General features: G+C 36.3%; 1 protein-coding gene across 1 annotated transcript in view; it reads left to right on the plus strand.

Annotated features, from left to right (window-relative positions):
• Positions 1-23,734, plus strand: part of SEMA3E (semaphorin 3E) — a 238,825-nt gene that overhangs the window by 200,033 nt on the left and 15,058 nt on the right. The window contains exons 10-16 of the mRNA XM_031024229.2: positions 2,093-2,237; positions 4,420-4,642; positions 7,113-7,204; positions 9,626-9,667; positions 11,302-11,468; positions 15,551-15,618; positions 17,753-17,889. Of these exons, the coding sequence (XP_030880089.1) occupies positions 2,093-2,237; positions 4,420-4,642; positions 7,113-7,204; positions 9,626-9,667; positions 11,302-11,468; positions 15,551-15,618; positions 17,753-17,889 (874 nt within the window). The remainder of the gene's footprint in view (positions 1-2,092; positions 2,238-4,419; positions 4,643-7,112; positions 7,205-9,625; positions 9,668-11,301; positions 11,469-15,550; positions 15,619-17,752; positions 17,890-23,734) is intronic.

A 23,734-nucleotide genomic window follows, 5' to 3' on the forward strand; every position in this document is an offset into this window, starting at 1 on the left:
AAAAAAAAAAAAAAAGAATCAGTTTTGGTTGAAAGTTTACACATATAATTTCCTGAGTGTGTCTTTCCAAATGGGAGAGGGTAGAGGTGAGATGACTGGAATGAGAAATAAAGAATATACCTTGGGCTGCCTGGGTGGCTCAGTTGGTTAAGCATCTGACTCTTGATTTTGGCTCAGGTCATGATCTTACGGTCTTATGATGGAGCCCCATGTTGGGCTCTGCTCTCAGCACAGAGTCTGCTTGAGATTCTCTCCCTCCCTCTCCCCTTCCCCTGCTCTCCCTTCTCTCTCTCTCTCACATAAATAATTCTTAAAAAAAAAAAAAAGAAAGAAAGAATATACCTCAGTTCTTGTGACAGGAATAGAATGATTGAATTCCCTTCCTCTTTTGCATTGCACTGGCCTTAGACTGTGTTATAATCATGTTTACCTTCTTTGCTCAGGGTCTCTCCACAAAGCTTTCATTTGTTTTTTCAGCAGGTAATTTCATACACTCACTTTGAAAAAAATAATAAAGTTCTTCCGATAAATATTGTGCTATTGTAAGGAGACCTTTTCTTCAACAGAGAAACATGGAAACAATTTTGCTATCAGTTCTTCCTTGATGCAAAGTAAAGGAGTGCATGTAGATTTGTAGTTGTCACAGTCCTTGGAAAATCCCTAACTTTTTTTTTTTTAACTTCATCTTTATTCTTATGCCATTGCATTCTAATTCCATGGCTTTATATAATAAATAAAAGCTATGGGATAACCAGAATAGGTTTTTTGTGGGTTCGTATGGTCAGTTTATGAGCTACTTTCCTAAGTGATAGCATAATGGATCTGTCTAGATTTCAAAGACAACACGTTATTTTCTTCCATTATTTCAGTTGTGACTGTTCACTTTATACATAAATCTGAGGAAAAGGCTTCCCAGCTGTTACCTGATGTAAAGGTTGGTATTTGTAGCATGGTGATCAAAGGTTTATTGCCACTTTAGTTGGGAGACTTTCTCTGGTTTTCTCACTATTGCAGGCATTTCCAATTGCTTCAAGGTGTGTTATAAAATGTGTGAACTGATGTCCTAAGACAGTAATATAACTGCTGTTCTACAGGTGTCTCCGAGTGTAGGAACTTCTACGTTTAGAAAGAACTGGGCATTGTGCAGAGCACTTCCCTAAACATTAATTATTTTGATTCTCACAGGAGGATGGGGGCATGTTAGAATTCATTCAGAGCATGCCAAATTAAGGAAGACGGCCAGATTTTTATAACAAATCACTTAAAAATGTCCTTTTGCAGAATCTTATCACAAATGCCCCTGGTAAAACTTGCTATAGTTAGTCATCGACTGTCTTTATCTTTTGCAAGTAGAACTTTTTATTAAAAAAAAAAAAATTATTTCAATTGCTGCTAGTTCTGGAGGTAAATAATCCGAGTTTTACATAATTTAAGTCATTTTCCCCCAAATTAATGTAGTTCAGTCCAGTCATCTTTCCAATATGGTACTCAGTTTCAGTGGCCTGTAGGTCACTGGAAAAGGGGATGTACAGCAAGCTTATTGATGCCTCTGTGACCCCAAGGTAAAGGATGGAACAAAGCTCCAAAGTTTCATAAGACTTTAACTTGTTATTTGATCATAGACACTGAGAAATCAAATAAAATTTGAACAGAATTAGCAATATTAATGGCATAGTGATTAGGCAAACACTGTCTACTCTGAATGTGAAACAACAGACAAGGAGATAAAGCTTAAAATGAATCATTCAACTTGGGAACAAATCTTTTTAAATATTCGGTCCATATTTTCCTTCACGAAAATATAAAAACACAATCTAAGATTTAGCAATAATAAAGTGAGGTGACAAATGTCACTGTTTTTAGTCTAACAATGTCATTTTCAGTTTATTGTAATAAGAAGGTGAAGAAATGGTAAGTTTTAGAGTTCCAGTACTTGAAATATTACAGTAGTTAATATTTCTAGAATATCCTCTATTTAATAGATTGCAACTTTGTTATCCAAAAGACTTCATCCTTATCTCTATAGTCTGAAGAGTGTGACTAGCTGACTGCTAGTCAGTTCCAGAATAGTAATTATCTTTTTTTTTTCCAGTAATATATTTAGAGGGCATGCAATATGTGTCTATCATATGTCTAGCATCCGGGCAGCCTTTAATGGACCATATGCGCATAAGGAAGGACCTGAATACCACTGGTCACTCTATGAAGGAAGAGTCCCTTATCCAAGGCCTGGTTCCGTAAGTTTGGGCATTTAACAAAGTAGTCTTATTTTTTAAAGGCTCTCTTAGTAATATTTTGTTCAGTGTTTCAGATGCTTTACAAAACTTCCATTAAACAGTTAAGAAATTCTACACCCAAAAATGTGCTTGATTACTTGTACAGTAAAGAAATATCACTTCTTATATCTGGTTGTATGCTTTTTATTTAATGAGAAAATCTGTGATGGGTGCATCTTAGCACCATTATAAAGTCTGTATCATCATTGATATTTTGGCTAAGGGGCCCCAACTGAAACTGTATTTTTAAGATACACCGGTGAACACAGAAACATCCACTAAAAAAAGTATCACATTCCTCCGTTTCTTCAGAAGAATTAAGGCCACGTGCAATTTCCAAGGGGGAAGAAAGTTACCAAATAATTACATTGTAATATTTGAGTCAGCCTCTAAGTTCCCTAGGCCAAATTTTCTCCTTACTTTTCACTTTAGCTTAACTGGGAGAAGCCTTTTCTCTTCCTCGCCACAATACTTAGCATCTCATTCAATATCCTTGCTGGCTCCTGGGAAGAGAAATGCCAATACAAAAGTGCAGCTAGAGTTCCAGAAGTTTTGCTGCTGACCTCTGCCCTTGTGCTGCTGAGAGGCAGTCCTCGTGCTCCAACTCGCCATGCAAACTTCTGTGCTTTTAGTTACACGTGTATGTAAAAACGATGGTGACCATGCCAATGATGATGATTTTGTATCGTGTGTTCTGTGCACAACTAGGTTGGCAGAGTGTAGGCTCATTGTAGGTGCTCATGGACCATGGAGAACTGACATTTAACTTGCCGTACAAGTCAAAGCCTACACTTTTTTGAGCAGCTGGTGAAAACCCATCACTGTGCTGATTCTCAAGTACTTACAAGTGAAGTAGAAACCATTTTTGCAGAGCCAAAATCCAAAGTGGAAACAAACCTTCCCTCCATTAACAAGTGTAAAGCTTTACCATTTCAATCATTCTCACTAGCTTAAAATTATTACTTCCAGTAAGACATAAAGTATACTTTATTTCACTGTATTGATTGAAATTACAATTTAAATGGAGAAAACCCACTCCTGTGGCTTTGCTGGAAATGCTTCCTGAAACCACATGGTATTAAAGGAGATTTGGAGGAAGTGACTGGTTACTGAACTGCGTCCAGGCTGGTCTAGAATGTTTCCAATTATGTATCATGTAAGTACACTCCAGTGAAAAATTCAGGCCAAATTAAGAAATATGACCTGAATTTTAAAACAAACCATTAAAAATGCCCTCTTTGCAGAATCTGATTACTACACTACTGTGTTTATACCCGAAAGTGGAAAATTCCTTATCAACATAATAATTGCAGTTGCTGCTGATTCTGGAGGGAAAAATACAAAATGAGGGAGTGCTTAATAACAAGTATGAATCAATGTAGTTAAAGGTATTCCAAAAAGTAACTGAGGTGCTGTTGAACATTTACTTTCTGAGTCAGTGATTTAAGAATTCAGACATGTTATAGCAAGTATTTCTCGTTTTCTCAATTTATTGTGTTGAATCCAGACAGAAATAATATAAATTCATATAGATTACAGAACAGAGAGGGGTTTTTTTTCTTTAATTAACACTGAATTTGAATAGGTTTCTTTGTTACGGCACTAAAATTCTATCGTCTGTGAGTCCATTGGAACCATCACATTATCTTATTAGTCTCAGTAATGGGAAAACTATTTTGTGTAGTTGTGATCCTTAATCCAGGGCGGGGGATTTAACACAACAAAGAAGCTTTTTGTTTTGCTATGAAAATACTTTGTTTACATTCAGAAGTTAATTTACAATGTGAAAAAATAAATATCAGAAAATGGGGAAATAATAATATTTATGATGATACACATTTTTACCATCTTTGAATTGTACCAGTATTATTTAGCACTTCATTTTTCCAAGATTTCACTATTTTCTGTGTTTTTCTAGAGCTGAATGTTTGGAATGATTCAGGCTTTCTCTGCAATCTTTAATGCAGATTTTATTTCTCTAATGATTTTATTTCTCTAATGAAGAATATGTAGTTGCTAAATATTTCTAACTGCAGTTGGTTAATTGAACACATTCAGTTTTCTGATTGTTTTTGTAATTGATTATAAACGTGCTCTTTAGGTTTAAGGCAAAAAAAAAAAATTTTACCTGTTTGTATTTCAGTGTGCCAGCAAAGTGAATGGTGGGAGATACGGAACCACCAAAGACTATCCCGATGATGCCATCCGATTTGCAAGAAGCCATCCACTTATGTACCAGCCCATAAAACCTGCCCATAAAAAACCAATCCTGGTAAAAACAGATGGAAGATATAACCTGAAACAAATAGCAGTGGATAGAGTGGAAGCTGAGGATGGCCAATACGATGTCTTGTTCATTGGGACAGGTACAGAGATTAGAAAGTGCTGAGACATATATGTTGAATCTTAAAATCAGTAACATTATTAGTACTTTAAAAACCTATCCACAAATCTCCTATTACTCCATTAGCCTTTTTGCACACTGCTTATTCCCTGAAATGGAAGAGAGGATTTGGGGCAGTTAAAACGCATAATTCCTGATACACAGTCAATACTTAGTATCTTTGAACAAGTGACTAAGTGAAGGATTGAGTAACTGATGTTAATAAACAACACTGGTTCCAAGCAGAACTTCTCATAGAGGAAGGAGGCCACCATAGCAAGGATGCTTGTGCTGTCTGTGCCCAGGTCCATTGCCGCCTTTGGCTCTTCAGTAAGATCTCAAGGGTTCTGAAGCCACTTGGGACAGTAGCTTCACCTAAATCTATAATCACAGCAAGGCTTATCAGGCCCCATCGGAACCAACCATTTGTACCAAACAGGCCAAGTGTTACCCATAATGGAGGTAAACTTTTAGAGCAAAGCTATAATATTCTGAAACAAAATAATAAATATGCTAAAAAGTGAAATTTTCAAATTACAACTTCAATTAATTCCATACATTAGATCTAGCTTGGGGAACAAAACCTGGAATCTTTTAGCATCTGGGTAATATAGGACAAATTCTGTCAAGTACTTTAACATTCTGTAGACACTTAAAAAGCCTTTTAAATGATCATTTCTTTCTTTTCTTCATATTCATGATAGTCATTGCTACAACAGTTGCTATTTAGAAGAGTAATCGTCCTACATTCTACAGAGACATTGCATATACCCAGATCAGGAGCCAGGATATAATATTAATACTGGTGCTTGGGCTTCTCCATTCATACTTTTTGAAAAAGCAAAGATAGAAGTAAGGAAACATTCATCTGATTTGCAGAACTTGCTCTCTGGTGTAGGCAATATTTTACTCTTATTTTAGGAGGTTCATGTTAATAATATGCTTTGCACTGTGGTTTCAAGATTAACAAAGCATCACATTCCTTTAACAAACTTAAAATTACTTGGCCATGCATGAATTCACTCATAATGACATCTAGTAGAGCTTTTTTTTTTTTTTTAAGTTCCATAAGCAAGAATAATATTTGATAGAATTAAGCATGGGAAAAGGCATGTTATTTTTAAATGTCCTGAAAAGCGGCAGTCATATACAGTATATCAGTCCAAGACTGTTTTTGGAAATACTTTCTTGTTAGCTTGACCAAAGCTGTTTAAGAGAATTCCAGAAATATCAGATATATACTTATGCTATCATGTAAACGATGTTTAACTCAGAGATATCATCATACTGAGCCACAGCTTAACAGCACAAAAGAACATATTTGGTGAAAGTGTAATGAGTACAACATTGGAAAATCCCACAAATGATAGTTATTTTTCCACACGTGCCTTAATACTGTGTGTGTATAAAATACTGTATATAGGGAGAGAAAGTCCTTATTGCAAATCACTAGTTGCAAATTAATGATTTGAATTTCATCTTTGCTTTTTGCTTGATATAATAATAATTGAATGTTTATTATGTGTTCTCGGCTTAAAAATTATAGTTTGTATTCCTTTTCATGTACTATCCAGGTAATTGTTACTAGTTTTATTTTAAACAAATTTTATTAACCCAACCACAAAATTTGAGAATTTTTAAACAAATTACTTAAATACCATATAATTCTTAGGTCAGTACCTCCAAAGTGCTTATTCTTTCTGAGCTGTTTTTAGCACTACATCAAATTATTCTTACAGGCAAGTAAGGGTCTTATTAAATTTTTTATTGAAAAGACCATGCTCAGAATATCAGGTATAATAAAAATTAGAATTTTAAATTATGAATTTAAATTTATAAAATTATTGATAATTATGGGAGCTAAATGATTAATGCGAGAGTACTTATACTGTTCTCTCAATAGTATATACTTGAAACTTTTCTTATTAAAAGTGTGTGTATATATATATATCATACCAAATATCATTGTATATATATATTTATATTTTGATTTCTCAATCTTTTTTTTTTAAGATTTTATTTATTTATTTGACAGAGAGACACAGCGAGAGAGGGAACACAAGCAGGGGGAGTGGGAGAGGGAGAAGCAGGGTTCCCGCCAAGCAGGGATCCTGATGCGGAGCTCAGTCCCAGGACCTTGGGATCATGACCTGAGCCGAAGGCAGACGCTTAATGACTGAGCCACTCAGGCACCCCTGATTTCTCAATCTTTAATTGAATTTCTGAATCAAATTATTTGAAAAATAATTACATATTATTTGGTCTTATTTTTTAGCCAAGCATAAAAAGTTATATGTAAGTAGTCATATTGCTTCAGCTAGTAATGATTAAATGTTTTATGCATCTAAATCTCAAAGCATATTCAAATTCGTAGTCCCTGCATGGTTTTTAATTGTTTTGAAAATCAGATTGTGGCAAGCTTCTGGTTTATCTCTTCTTTTCCTTTCTTACAGATAATGGAATTGTACTGAAAGTAATCACGATTTATAACCAAGAAACAGAATCAATGGAAGAAGTAATTCTAGAAGAACTTCAGATATTCAAGGTATTTTTATAAGAAAAAAACAAAATAGCCAACATTTATATATTACAACGGCAAATGAGTTGTAAATAGGAAAGATGTTAGATCAGTTTTTTTTCCAACAGGTATGTTGTGAATTCAGAGTGAATTTGAAGTGAGGAATGGTTTAAAATCTATGCGATTATTGCAGACTATTCAAATGAGAAGGCCAATATTTGCCCAGCTAGCATGAAAAGAAGTTCAGTATATGAACTGTGACTTAAAGAAATACCACATACCACATATGAATTCCAGAATCATTATTGCAAAGTCTCATTTTACAAATGTACTACCAACATAGACAATTAAAGCAGTAGGTTTCTTGTTGTGGACATTGTGATACTGCTTTTTATCATAACATATCAACTGCCACAAAGAATTTACCAAAAAAGAAAACTAAAAAATGATAACGCAAAGATTAGACATGAAATTGTATGTATGTAACACATACACACATACACACACAGACTCAAGTGTCAATATTTGTGGCAGGTGTGGTCTTTAAAATCACCGTGAACACCACATTAGTGAACACTGGCCAGTGCTCCTAGGGGACATACAGGGTTAGGTTCCTGTGAGTCTCTAGTCACAAGATTTTTATCAACTGATCAATATATAACTTTGTTCTTTTTGTGTTTTTAATTGAAAGATGCCTTATTTAGTATATCTTGTTGATTAACATGGAGCCCATGGGCCATGGCACTGTAACGCATGCATGAACAGAGCTTACTTAACACATGTGTTTTCCCATAATACACATCACAGCCTTTTGAAGCTTTGAAACACTAGACAGCACTTTAGCGCTTTGCTTAGAGGCCATTTTAAACATCAAAATTGCCAATAAAAAGCACAAAAATGTGAAAAACATGGCATTAAATAGACCACGAAAAGGACACTTGTTTAGAATATGAGAGCTGAAACAGGAAGGCAGAGTGTCGCATTCATAGATCTCAGCTGGGGTTGTACTCATCGGGCAACCAAAATTTATTGCCTCTGTGTGCCTGCATGTGTCCACGAAGGACCACAGAACACTGTAAGTATTAATATTGGGAATACAAATAAATTTTAGCAAGTAAGCAAATGTGTAAAAAAAAAGTCTGCAAATTATGAAGATTGACTGTATATGTTTGTAATGGATACATATGAAAATATCTTTATTGATGAAAAACAGTTTGTTTCACCTTGGCTGTCCTGGAGATTAGATTCCCCATAGCCACACCCGATGTTAAGCATGTTCCTACCTCAACCAGAGCAGCTGTGTTTTGTTGATCTTGCATTACTGGATTTCTATGTCAGATTTCATTTCACATTAGGGACCATAGCACTTGCCACGGGGTTTTGTTCCTATCAACCCTAAGAAACATTGTCACCTGAATGAATAAATGAGGGCATGCCTGCCTGCTTAAAGGGTTCTGTAGTTTAAAATATTGAAAACAATATTGACACAGGGGATCAAATTTTCTCTTTAAAAAAATAATTCTTTGAAGGATAATCATCCACAGAGTGGATCCCACCTGCCTGATGCTTGTGTACTGGCAGAATCCATCTGAGTTTGTGGTACTCATTGGAGACACTTTAGTCTTAATCACCATCCTTAGAATAACACACAGGCTCTCAAAGCTATGTGATAGATCATCTTTCCTCTGTTGCAGTTCAAAGACAATGAAGTTATTCATCTTGCTCAGAGCATCCTGGGTTCATATTGATTGACCAGGATAACACCAACAGAAAAAGTATTTTATTTAGTCTTGGATTTAAACAAAGTCACTTGGTTCGTTAACAGTATCACCTATTCAGAGACATAACTGTTTTCACTTCTAATGGTTCAAATACTTTATAAGAAAGAACACTGTGACTCTGCTATTTATTTAAAGATACTCGAGTTTCTGGGGCGCCTGGGTGGCTCAGGTGGTTAAGCGACTGCCTTTGGCTCAGGTCATGATCCTGGAGTCCCGGGATCGAGTCCCGCATCGGGCTCCCTGCTCGGCGGGGAACCTGCTTCTCCCTCTGACCCTCCCCCATCTCGTGCTCTCTCTCTCTGTCTCATTCTCTCTCTCAAATAAATAAATAAAATCTTTAAAAAAAATAAAAAAATAAAGATACTCGAGTTTCCAAAGCTTGAGTAATATTCAAATGCAAATACAAAAATTACACTTCAGGAACAAATAGTGAGCTATTTAGATTATCCACTACTTTTTTACCTTACATATCTGTCCTATTCCATTAAAAAGAGTTCTTAAAAGAAAGCTATATTTAATGTAATTATATGTTCCTATTGATTTGCTAAAATGGAAGCTATAGGCTAGCATAGAACTAGTCACATACCTAATATGAGTTCACATGATTTACAACTATATTAAAGTATGTTCCTGTATTTCTTAAAAACTTAAAAAATATTTTTTTCAGGATCCAGTTCCTATTATTTCTATGGAGATTTCTTCAAAGAGAGTAAGTTTGTGTGTATGTGCATGTGTACGTGTTTGTATCTGTGAGTCCAGGTCAAAGATAAAGAGCAGAAGTACATGTGCTTATACATGAACAAGTTACAGTTTTATTGTGATGAATATATATGTGATTTACATGTAATAGATTTATTTTTCTATTATTAGAGGAAGGTAGATAAGAGTAGATTTACTTCTAGTATCATGATAGGATGTAATTCTGTAATTTTTTTGTTAAAGTTTTTGCAAAAACAACAGTAAATGATGGTAACACAAGAGTGTGCAGTGAAACACAAACCTCCTCTCCACTTTACTAGAACCAGTTTCTGGTGCAAATTTCTCCAGAAATATTTGTTGCATATATTATCTCAAATTTATTTATAAATAACCATTTATGTTTAGGCAAACAGGAACATGTAATGTTACTTGTTCTGCTACTTATTGTTTTTACTTGACAATGTATCTCACAGTTTATTCCCTCATTCTATGTATATATCTGTATCACTCTTTTAAATGGTATAGGTTAGTGTGCACTATTGTTGGGAATATAAATTGGTGCAGCCAATATGGAAAACATTACAGAATTTCCTCAATGTATTAAAGATAGAACATATGATTAAACAATTTCATTTCTGGGTATTTATCCAAAGGAAACAAAACACTAACTCTGAAAGAAATCTGTACCCACATTTATTGTGGCATTGTTTACAATGGCCAACACGTGGAAACAACCTAAATGCCCATCAGTGGATGAATGGATAGAGAAAATGTGACCTATTTGTACAATGGAATATTATTCGGACACAAAAAAGAAGGAAATCCTTCCATTTGTGACAACGTGGTGGACCTTGAGAGCATTACACTAAGTGAAAGAAGACAAATACCATATAAACTCACTGATACGTGAAATTGAAACAAACACAACAGAAAAATGAGCTTGTTTTTTACAGAGAACAGTTTGGCAATTGCCAGAGGCAAGGGGTGGGAGGTGGGCAAAATGGGTGGACAGGATCAAAAGGTACAAACTTCCAGTTATAAAGGAAGACCTGGGAATGTAATTTATGGCATAGTGATTATAGTTAATGATACCCTAATGTATATTTGAAAGTTGCTAAGAAAGCACCAAAAAAAAAAAAAAAAACAATTCTACCTATATGTGTTGAGGAATGTTAACTAGACTTACTGTGGTGATCATTTCACAATACATACAAATATTGAATCTTTATATTATACACCTGAAACTGACATAGTGTTATTTATCAATTACATCGTAGTTTAAAAAATGCAACAACAACAAAAGGCCATTTACTTATCCAGTATGTTATTGGACACCTCTAAAGGTCTTTTAAAAAGACCTACAGTATTAAATGATGAAAGAGGCTTTCTGTTTAAATAACAAAAGAACAGTCAACTTCTTGAGATTTTGTCAAGCTCACTTTAGCAATTTTGTTTACGGGCATCCAGGTCTATACATAAATTTCATATCTTAGAGGAATGAAAGTACCAGTGTTCCGTTACCCATCCTGAGTAACTGCAGTAATTTAAATGAATATTCACAGAAGTGATTGTGTATAAATGTGAAATTCAGTGAGCGTTCTGTCCCCTTCTGCTAGCGGCCTCTCTGTTCTTTGATGTCTCTAGCAACAGCTGTATGTTGGATCTGCTTCTGCCGTGGCCCAAGTCCGATTCCATCAGTGTGACATGTACGGAAGTGCTTGTGCTGATTGTTGCCTGGCTCGAGACCCTTACTGTGCCTGGGATGGCATATCCTGTTCCCGGTATTACCCGACAGGCACCCATGCAAAGAGGTGAGAGAGGCCTCAATGGGCTATTTCCCTTGTTTAGAAAAGCCATAACACTTTCTAAAATATTTTTCTTTCTGCACACATCCCATGAAAATAACCATGTTGGTTTTGTTTAAATAAGCCATCGTAATCATACTTTGTTCATAATATAAGCTTTGAAAGTTGAATCTTACCTGAAAATAACTCCTATCAATTACTGTGTAGAGATTGGAATTTTTATTGGGTTTTTAATTTCTTTTTCACCCATGTTTGAATCAACTCTTCCCCCTCCTGACACTTTTGCTGCAAGACATGAAACCAGTTTAGATAAACTTAAAATGTGGAAATGGCAAGCCACCACACATGAGGGATTCAAAGACTTGAAAGAAAAATAAATAAATAAATTCTAAAATACATCCTGCATTTGCCCCGTGTCCTCTCAACCAGCTGGTCTTCATTTATTTCATTTTGAAAGTGAATATTTTAACTCCTAGGCAAATGTATGACCTGTATAATTAATGAAACATGTGATTTAATTCAACACAAATGAAAGGTACTTCGAGACCTCCAAACCCTAATGTGTATAATTCAGCAAGGTCATTGCCACTTGTAAAAGAAAGTAAATCTCAGGATTCTTTGAACAGGAGATCTTGAGATCCAGAGAGTATTTTGAAGGATGGAGATATTTCTTCACTCAAGCCATATGAAATTGTGCGTGCTTTGTGGGGAAACATAAAGGAAAATATTTTTATTTATTATAAAATAAGCATTTACTTTTTTCTCCTAGTAAAGTGGCCAAAGACGATATAAAGCAAAAACATAGAACGATGTACAGTTTCCTTACTGAAAATTAAGTTTTTATTAATTTCAATTATTTTTACTCTTTCACTCTGGGTTACTTTTTTCAAACTTTTCAAAAAATCTCATTTAATATAGTTATTATATAAAAATCTCAATAATATAGTTACTATTTTTATAAATTTACATATACAGTAGAATCTCGTTCGTAAAAAAACGTAGTCACTCATTCAAAACCTTTGTTAATTTGATGTTAGCGAAATTAACATTCATTCCATTGAGTACTTAAAGAAAGCATATCATAGGTGGATAGTGAACAGATGCTTTGAAAGGATATTTGTTAACTAAATAACTTACCAACTGTTTTCAAGAATCAAGCAAATTGATTTTGTATAAATGCTTACTGATATTTAAAAACACTGCTTGAAGAATATAGCCATGTTCCCATGTAAAAATAGTGTTCAATGATTTATTCACACACTATGCCAACTACCATACTATGTGCACGGAGGATGAAGAAGTGGTCAGTACCCTGGCTATATGAAACTGGAACCTGAAGTGGAAAATGGAATTATAAATAAGGATGATAGTAGGTCACAACTGAGCACTTACTACATATAAGGTACTGGACTAAGCACAGTACACATTATACATTATTTAATTCTCAAAATAACCCAGCCTTTAAGCTCAGTCTTATAGGTGGAAATATAAGAAGATTCTAGTTAAAGGGAATCGTACAAAAGGCATAGAATGTTCAGGGAAAACCCTGTAGTTCCACAGGGTAGGAGTTAAGTAACTGGTTCTCAGGGTGGAAAGGTAATTTCACCGAAAATAATAAAATGAATTATTTTATTGTTATTAGCAACAATAACAATGTTTGCAAGCCGTGCATCAAATACTTGTGAATAACAAGGTTTTGTTTTAGGCATGCAATAGGGGTGACGAATGAATTCTTACTAAGCAGTTTCCATAGCTAGATACTTCTTGATCCATGCTGCATCTTATTAGAGTATACATCCACAAGCTTGATAATATATTTACAAAGGGTGGACAAAAAGTTATTTAGTAAAAGTCAAACGAATGGGCAAAATCTTAGGAAGGTGCCCAATGCTCGAGTCAGGAGCCGCTGTGTTTGTAAATGAATGAATTCAGTTCAGTGACAAGTTATGGAGATCTCTCACTGGTGTCAGATTCTTTTGAACCATCACCCACCCCTGGAGGAGAACTTTTTGGATGGGTTCCAACACATGAAGGGAAAATAGTTTGCTTTTACAGCAGATCGTTGTTTCTTCAGACCTGACCAGCAGCAGAAATTGAAAACTGGTCATTAAAATAAATACTTTTCTGTTCACAGAGTGAAAATGAGTCAACAGAGGAAAAACATTAATTCGCAATCCAAACCACTTGTTTAAAATAGTCTTCCAAAATACACTATAATATATAGAGCTAAGTCTTTTACTTCCCCTGGCTCTTGTATTTTGTGTTTCCGGTGTTCTCTTAAAAAGTTTCTAAGTAGCAAGAGATAGAAGAAAAATAGGCAACTTTGAGAATAAAAGTCAACTTTGATGAACCTTTCTCAAACTCGTGAACATTTACGGTCTTTTTAATATGCTGAGATAAAGGACAGTTATACGAAGATAGTATAAAGTGAACTGAACCCTTGTTGGGGGATGGGATAGCATGCTTTTTAAATGCACGTTTTCATGACTTTAAACATACTCTTTGTGTTGTTATTATTCACATTGCAAAATTTTGTGTTATTATTCACATTGCGTACCTAGAATTATCTGATTGCACCTCCCTTTATTCTCACATCACTCGTATAATAAACCTGACACAACATTTCTGCAGAGTAGAAACTATTTCCCATTTCCTTGATTTACCCCTGCTCCATTACTCATCACTGCTCAGCAGACTTTGGATTCCCAGTACCAGTGCAATACTTAATGAAGGAAGGAATCCACAAGAGCAGTTTACTTCTCAACCAGAGCTGCTATCAGTTATATATAGCTGTGCACATGCTAGCATAAAATAATACAGAAGCATAAAACTTTTCATTTTAGCTCCTTTTTTGTCAAGTTCCTTTTTCAATTTAGCCCATACAGCGGTTTTAATCTGAACTGTATAAAATCCCAGGTTTCTAGACAAAGTCTTCTAATCTACAATCTCTGTATTTTAAAAAAGCAAGCTTTGCACACAGGTCATAATTCTAAAAATTGATTGCAAATAGGCATCTGCTGTAGCTTTCAATACAAGGAAATACTTAACCCATACTTAAACCATTGTTTTTTAAGTATTGAGCTGTTAACTAAGACCTGAACTCACATGTGAGAAAGCACTCCATCTCTTGAAATGTTGTTCCATTATCATTATTTGGAGGCAATGAGGAGAGCCTAGAATGAAAAAAAAAAAAATTGAGATTGGAATAGATTTTAGATGTCAGTTAGACCAACTTCATTTTACAAAGGAGGACAGAAAGAACCAAGCAAGAGAAAAGATATGTATGAAATCAGGCAACACGTGAGTGATGGCATTGGGATTTGAATCTGGTTCCCTTTTCCAGATTTTATCATTGCATATGGTTAAAGCATTTCATTGTCACTTTGGAAGCCTCACCATCTCCCTCTGGGGTGAAACTTCTGCTTTGCCTTCTGTTTTTTCCTCAGTCTTGAAGAAATGCCATGATTTAGCAAAGCAAGTGGTATTTTCTCCCTTTATGTAATACTTCTATTTTTACCTCTAATCTGAATTAATATGCTGAAGATTTTGATCTTGGAATTTCAGTGCTAATAATGATAATTTCCATTGTCTAATCCCACAGAAAGATGCTTATGAATTTAAAACAAGATCTGTACTATAGAATTTTTTTCCCATGGGTAAAGAATGTTGTTATTTTTCAATTATATATCTAAATATATATTTATATAATTTTTATTTAAATAGTCTGACTCGAATCCCACTGTCTTTCCTGCGCACCTCCCTTACCACCCCAAACACCCATTTGAAACAGAAGAATTCTTGTTGCACTAGATTATTAAACAAAATGTAAAGAGAGCTTTCTTAAATTATTTCAGGATCCAGAATTCAAACTCACATGAACACTTAAAGAAGAGTTTTATACAGATCTTATCCATTGAATAACAGTGGAAATATGGGAAACTATGAAACTTGAATTTTATCCTTGTTTTGTATGACAGATCAATTTTTTTCAGTAGCAGAATACTACTTGAGTCCTTAATGCAGTTGGCTGCATTTTAAAGTCTGCAAAATTGAAATCTGAACATCTAAATACATCTACTTTGTTTCAGGCGGTTCCGCAGACAAGATGTTCGGCACGGAAACGCCGCTCAGCAATGCTTTGGACAGCAGTTTGTCGGTAATCCAGAGAAAATCAATTGCTATGGGTTACTCGGGGTGTACAGTGAAGATAAACTGCAGACTTCTTAAAAGGGTCCTTGTTTCCTTTGTGACTGATATATACTAGAACAATGTTACTGAAAGGATTCTTTTTTCTTCCACGTAGCTAAAATTTTGTGGATTTGTAACACCAAAATTTTAATTTTATGTGGATGTATAATTTTTAATTAGGAAAATTAATTCTATATGCCACCACGAAGACCTTACTATTAGACCTCAAAACAGGAGGACCTTAGAACGAGACACCACAGTGATTTGTAGGACCTCTCTCTCCATCTCAGCCCCGGGAATATCTTCACCATTTTATGCTACCTATGGTAATCTTATCAAGGGTGATCAAACTTGTATCAAGTCACCTCCTAAGCTTTGGGGCAGAATAAAGTGAAAAACTTTAAGTCTTCCACAAGAGTAGGGAAGCCGAGCGCTCAGGTCGATGGAGCAGATGTGTTTCTGAGGAAAGGTAGTGAGCGGTCTGATGGGTAAAGGATGAGAGGAAATTTCTGCTTCAGCAAATACAAGGAAGTCACACAACACAGAAAACCATGGTCCTGACTCTTCACACCATGTAGGTGGTTGGAACTGGCTGTGACTGGTTTCCCCAGTTTCACGAGGAGGTACCAGGGAGATGAAGTGTCATGACTGGGAGACCAGGAGTGCTTATATACAATCCAGAGTTGCATAGCATCAGTTCACTAGACCCAAGGCTGAGTGAACATTTGGTGCAGGACATAAGCCTTGGACAACATTGGCTAGAGGAAGGCAGGATCTTAATCTAGGAAAATTTAGGCGTCAGTTTTTTTTTTGTTGTTGTTGTTGTTTTTTAAAGATTTTTATTTATTTATTTGACAGAGACACAGCGAGAGAGGGAACACAAGCAGGGGGAGTGGGAGAGGGAGAAGCAGGCTTCCCGCTGAGCAGGGAGCCTGATGCGGGGCTCCATCCCAGGACCCTGGGATCATGACCTGAGCTGAAGGCAGACGCTTAACGACTGAGCCACCCAGGCGCCCTAGGCGTCAGTTTTGAAAGTGAGGAGGACTCAGGCACAAGGAAAAAATCCCAGGTTCTAGTTACTGAATTTGATATTGGTTAAAACAACAACGAATACATCCACTTGTTTTGTTTTTTTTTTTTTAAGATTTTATTTATTTGAGAAACAGAGTGAGCGAGCGAGAGAGCACAAGCAGGGGGAGCAGTAGAGGAAGAGGGAGAAGCAGGCTCCCTGTGGAGCAGGGAGCCCGATGCGGGGGCTCCATCCCAGGACCCTGGGATCATGACCTGAGCCAAAGGTAGCAGCTTAACCAACTGAGCTATCCAGATGCCCTATCCACTCGCTTTTATTCCCCACTGCAGTTAAGTGGATTAGCCTGTATGCAAATTTGAGTTCAAGTCCAGTGAGAGCCTCCCTGGGCCAAGATAAAGATTCTAATCAGGAAGCTCTGGATCAGATCTCACTCAAACTTGTGTTTATGTAGCACCTTATCACCTTGATTTCTGCTTTCTGCTTTTGTTTGTAACCATGAATTTTGTCTTATGTTTTACTTGAATATTTGGTGCTCACCTTCTCTTGCCTGTTCTGTCAGTGGATTTCATCACTGATTTTCCATGCATTTAACACTGATGCACCTTCTTACTGTCCTGACTGTCCTGCTCTTTGGACCCACACTCCCATTTACTTCCTTTTGGTCCTCTCCATAGCCTGCAGTACTTTTTAAAGCCTAGATTTTCGTACGCCACTGTCCCTAAATTCTCCTTTAAATGACCTTGCATAGAAATTAGTAGTAAGTCATGAAAGATATTCACTTTGCTGCAGGAATCTAAATGAAGAATCTTTTCAAAAACTATTTATTGGAACGCCAGAGTGGCTCAGTCAGCTGGTTGTCTGCCTTCGGCTCAGGGCATGATCCCAGGGTCCTGGGATCAAGTCCAGCATCGGGCTCCCTCCTCAGCAGGGAGACTGCTTCTCCCTCTGCCTGGTGCTCCCCCTGCTTGTGCTCTTTCTCTGATAAATAAATAAATAAATAAATATCTTTTAAAAAATATTATTTACTGATAAAATCAAAGTCTTAATGTTAATTTTAATATTTATATTGTAGGGGATGCTTTGGATAAGACTGAAGAGCGACTGGCCTATGGCATAGAGAACAACAGCACTTTGCTGGAATGTACCCCACGATCTTTGCAAGCAAAAGTTATCTGGTTTGTACAGAAAGGACGTGACGCAAGAAAAGAGGTAATTCATAGCTGCACGTAGCTGCACATGCACGCCGTGCTGTCTTGCTTATGGTGTGTGATTAGTAAATAGATGATGACTTACTTGGTGTTTAAAAATGAATCAGTCGATTGTGCTATGCATATTGTGCTAAAAAGTGGATTTATTATGTGTGATGTATATACATATAAAAAATTTTAATACACACAGATTTCTGTGTATATATAATTTATATATGCTATAAAAACCTATGTGCATATATAAAATTTTTATGTGTATAAATATACATGTAAAGACATATAAATACATATATAAAATATATTAAATACAAAATACGTATATACACATATAAATAAATTATATGCATATATGTGTATATGTATAAATTTGGATTCTGAAAATTGGACTTTTATTCAGTAGGTACTCATAGCTTCATGATTTTAGTACCTTGTTGTCAAAATGATTGTCTTAAATTGTATCACCCAAGGCAGTGTTCTAGAAAAATAACAAATTTAAACACCATTAACACGTATATCTTAGACATAGGGATAATAGAATTAAAACAACAGCAACAACATTAAACCAATTGTTTGATAAAGCAGTTGAGTCATATATGAAACATGGCCACAGGGGTTCCATTAGTGCCCACTGGGAACAAAAGAAAGGCATCAGTTTGTCCTTTTGAGTAGGTTTAGTGGTGGAGATTGTATTTCTGTTATCATCTAAATAATGAGAGAGGAATCAGTTGTGCTGCTTTTATAGATGGAAGAATAGGGAGCATTTAAAGCACACATAAAGGATAGCCTGGAGGCAGTTACTGGATAATCTTTTTATGAGAGTCTAGGGATCTGGTTGCATATTGGCCAAGGTCAAGGGCATGAAGCACTTAGTAAAGGCAGGTAAAACGCTAGGGATGCTAATGTGGGCTTTGAACTCAATTTTCACAAAAGTTGAATTATAAAGATAGAAAGAATGAAATTTGGTTAAATAAAGGGAAATCGATCTTGGTGACTCCTAGCAAAATGTTTCTTGGTAAAAAGAAGGTAGCAAATTGAATAAGAGAAAGAAATATTAGACACCTGCCGTAGGACCCAGGGAAGAGCTAATGGGGACACAGTGGGTAGAGAAGGAATCAGTGAAGCCATCAACTCTAGATCCCAAATGCAGAGCACACTGACTTTTTATGCCTTTTTTTTCCAGTCTATTTTGAAACTAAAAATGCAACATGTTTTTGGTCCAAAATCATACAGTACGTTCTGGGAGAGGATTAAATTTGTAAATCCCATGTTCCTGGAATAGTTATTAGAGAGGAAGGCACTCAACAAAGGCTGTTAGAGAGACTCTAGAAAGGCAATCACGGACAGGAAAATTCTCCTGAATTTTCATGACATCATAAGAATAAACGTGTTCTAAAATGTTACAGCATATTGCACTAAAGTACATTGTTGATATAGCACTACAGTATTTTCCATTCAACAAATCTGATGTGAAACTGATTTTTAAATTCCGTCATAACCCACTTGGCAGGAGAGGACCTGGGAATATTCTGTAGCTCCTTTCGTTGAATGGCTTCAGAAGACAGAGAAGTCATTCTTTCATCAGTGGTTTTCTTCCCTCACTATGTTCTGTTTCTAATTTGGAAGTCACTATTATCTGCCTCATTTGGAAATCTTTACCAAGTCATTTTGACAGGCTGCATCCATCAGTGTTCAATTTTAAGCTTCTTTCTCCTATTGTTGATATAATCTGCTTCTCCTTTCCCCAGATTTTAGTTTCTGTTTTTCAAATTTCCATGACTGATAGATTTACTGATACTTGAAATTTTGAATTTACTCCATGCATTAGGTGTCATCATCATTCAATCCTTGGTTTCTATAGACACAGCAATGTATATTGATTTATTCACAGTCTAGAACAAAACACAAAATTGCTGACTTCATAAAAAGGTGGCTGTGTTTGCTGAATGCACAGAGCAGAATGACTTTGTCCTTTTAGAGTTTGTTTTAAAGTCCTTTTAGAGTCTTTTATGGAGCTTTTAGAGTTTTTTTTTAAAGACCATTTTATTAGTTACTATGGACAGAGAATTATTTTATCAAATCTTGACCATTGTATAAGATCTTGAAATTCATCCACTCCATTTCTTACCTCATATGTAAATGCTTTTAGAGTACCCTTGACAGTAGCCAGCAAGGTTCCTCACAGACACTTCAAGCTGCAAGTCATTAATTTGTAGTCAGACCATCGCCTTTGTAAAAAAAATTTTGATTGTGAGACACACACACATTTTTGAGTCTGGGACTTTGGTCTGCAAATCCAAACTCACCTCTCGAAACCATATATTCAGGTGAATAAAATTTTGCTCAGATAAAGCTTTTGAAATGCTACGTAGCTGAATTGCTAGAAAACATCTCGACATTCAGTTGCCCAGTTTCTTTCTTTTTTTTTTTTTTTTTTAAAGATTTTATTTATCCATTTGACAGAGAGAGCACAAGTAGGCAGAGTGGTAGACAGAGGGAGAAGGAGAAGCAGGCTCCCTGCTGAGCAGGGAGCCCGACGCGGGGCTCGATCCCAGGACCCCGGGATCGTGACCTGAGCCGAAGGCAGACGCTTAATGACTGAGCCACACAGGTGCCCCTCAGTTACCCAGTTTCTAAACTGGATTACTGCTCTTCTCTCGAATGGGCACTTTATGGTCTCCTGCTTTCTTAAATACCACGTATGAAACACATCTCTGTACATTTTACTAATTCCATAAATGTTTACTGAAAGCCTGTTTTGCAGGTAATTCTTATGGGAGTATTTTTCCCTTGGCTCAGTGACCTTAGTTAGGATGTGCATCAGTTCTCATGATATCCTGAGGGAAAGGATTTTAATAGAGGACACTTTCTAGGTGAGGCTCTTCTTCACTGTGCATCTACCAGACACAGAAGGAAACGAAAACTGAGAGGTATAGGTAACAAACAACATCCGTGACAGACCCAAGGTTTGAACTCAGATATTCCTGACTCCAAAGCTGAGCTGCTTCCCACGTATTCAGTGTCTAAGTACCGAGGAATTTGCTCTGTGCATTTAATAGAATATACCATTTTATTCTAAAACATGATTTACAAGTGCCATAATTGAGACACAGAATGTTTAAACACTTCCCTGGTTACTGACAGCTAGTCAAGTTGACTCAAATCCATGTGTCTGTGGGTTCTCTTTACTAAACCACACAGCCTTCTGAAATCGGAACCCTAAGTACAGTTTCAGAGGCTTTGGGACATGTAGCCAATGGAAAACCATTTACAGCCAAAGTTCTGGAATTTGACTTCTAAAAAATGGCCCTGACATCTGCTTGATTCTTACCTATATTTTTTTCATCACACTTCAGTGAATAATGCTACTGCAGCCTTGGGGGCAAGAATAGTAGTCCTCATGTTTAGATGTCAAGAATCACCAGTAATTTGAACAGCTCCCATCTAAGCAGTGATACCATGAATCGTTATTATACAAGGTATGCATCAGTGTGTTTGCATTCTCAGTTTCTCTTTCAGGCTTTATTCTATGTCTGTTGGTAGAAGAAGGGTTCTGTATCAAATTAAATGTTCTCTCTCATTTGAGCCTATGTAATAGAAAACCAAGAGCACTCTACCTCGTTTTTTCAGGTTTTTAACCAAAATAATGCTTCATTAATTCTTTTGCAACTTACCTATTGAGCATCCGATATGCCCTGTTTTCATAGAACCTGTATTCTGGAGAACAGAGGAAGATGATGGTGTCGATGAAAACAATAGTACAACTAAATATCAGAACCATATTTAATGTATCAGATGATGATGAGAAGAAAAGTACAAGAGAGATTACCTACAGGGAGAGGTTGCAGTTTTAAAGGGGTGTTCGTGGAAAGTCTTAACTAAAAGGGTCACCAACTCAGTGACATTTGAAAAGGACTTGAAAGAACTGAGGTAGTAGGCCATATGCTAGTGTTGAGAACTTTCTGGATAGTGGGAACAGTAGGTGTAAAGGCCCTGATATATTCAAGTGCACCTGAATGGGAGATGGGAGTGCACCTGATATATTCAAGGAGCCCTTGAGTGAAGGGCAGTGTGGCTAGAAGGGAATAAGCAGTAGGGAGACTAGTAAACTATGGGTCAAAGAGTGAGGGAAAGGCCCTGCTCATGCAGGGCTTTGTAGGCCCTTATAAAGGGCTTTGGTGTTTGCTCTGAATTAAATGGATAGCCATTGTATAGTTTCCAGCAGAGCCATGACGTGATCAAAATTTGGTTTTAAAAGGATCTATTAAGAATATAAAATGTGGAGGTGGGGAGAAAGGCAGAAGCAGGTGATCATTGAGGTGATAGAGACATAAATCTTTATGTTCACTGATACAACATGAACTCTGTGCCCTGTACCTTTAAGATCAAATGGTATACACGTGACTGCCTCATACACATAACAGCAGCGTGACTTGCGTATGCTCTCTGTTCTTATTGAGAATCCTGAAGGCTGTTTAACTTCTCAGGTGGAATACTTTTTCAACCTTCTGGTCTCGTCTCTGTTTAAGTGTCTGCAATTAGTATTTTGAACATAATAAATACTCAGAGGGTACATTAATAGGTCATGAATAAATCATAGCCTTAGCCCTTTAGAAGCCTATAGTCTTACAGTGAAAACAAGAATGTAAACAGATAATTGTAATATATTCTGTTCATTAAAGGTATGTTGAAACTTCAAGAAAAGTGTCCACCAACAGGTTGGGTATGGAGGTTGCATGATGGACAATCAGGAAAAGATTCACGGCACAGGTGACATGTGAGCCAGGTCTTAATGGATGAGTGGAAATTAACTACCAGAGAGAATGGGATAAGCACATGTGTGGGAATGAGAAACAACATGGTATGTGTAGATCCGTGGCTGGAAATAAGGATGCAAAAATGAGTAGATAGCTCAAGGGACCACTTCGCTTTATATACAAGCCAATGAGGACACCTTAGACAACTGTTTAGACACATTATTCTAGAAACTTGCATATTGGCTTTGAGTATAAGCAGGTGTCAAGAAGACTATTTAAGAGGGTATTTCAGTAGTCAAGTGGAAGATTTTTGACTGGAACTAAACAATGGTAGTAGAAGGGGAGAAAACAGTTTTCATTTTTATGAGATAACATGGAATGCATTAGATTTTTGAGATAAAAGAGAAGCAATCAAAAATGATTCACATGGTCTTGGTTTGGGTATTTGTGTAATCGATGGTGTAGTAACATGATCTACAGGAAGGAATAGAAGGTATAGGAGAAAAATGTCGAGTTCACTTTTGTCTATGTTGAACTGGGGTCTCCTGTAAAGCATTTAGGTGGAGCTTTCCTTTGGTAAATACATGTTTGGGAATATAAAATTCAAAAGAAAGACCTGGAATGGCAAGAGATATCTGAGAGACGTCAGCAAAGAGGTAGTAATTAAACTGATGGAGGTAATAAAAGTAATAGTATAGCAGCAATCAATTCTTAAATATCACTTACTGTGTGCCAGGCACTGTCCTAACAATTTTAAGTATATTAATACTTTTAATCCTTGCAACAGCCTTACGAAGTAGATATTTTATTGCCCCCACTTAATAGATAAAGAAACCAAAGCACAAAGAGATTGAGTTACTTGCACACTACCACAGAGCCTATGAAATCAGTCTGAATTCAAGGCTACACATGCTGGTTTCAGTTATAGGCCCTTGGTCACAATGTCATGGTGCCTCCAACTGCCATAACTTAGCTTGGAGAATGAGTAAATAAGCAGTGTGAACCAAGCCTAGAAGCAAAGGGGAAACCCCATCTAAGGAAAAATCAGAATACAAATTCTAAAAGATAAGGTGAAAACAGAAAAACAGATAA

The sequence above is a fragment of the Leptonychotes weddellii genome, chromosome 12 (genome assembly GCF_054177405.1).
Source record: "Leptonychotes weddellii isolate Sample4059 chromosome 12, ASM5417740v2, whole genome shotgun sequence".
Lineage (NCBI taxonomy): Eukaryota > Metazoa > Chordata > Mammalia > Carnivora > Phocidae > Leptonychotes > Leptonychotes weddellii.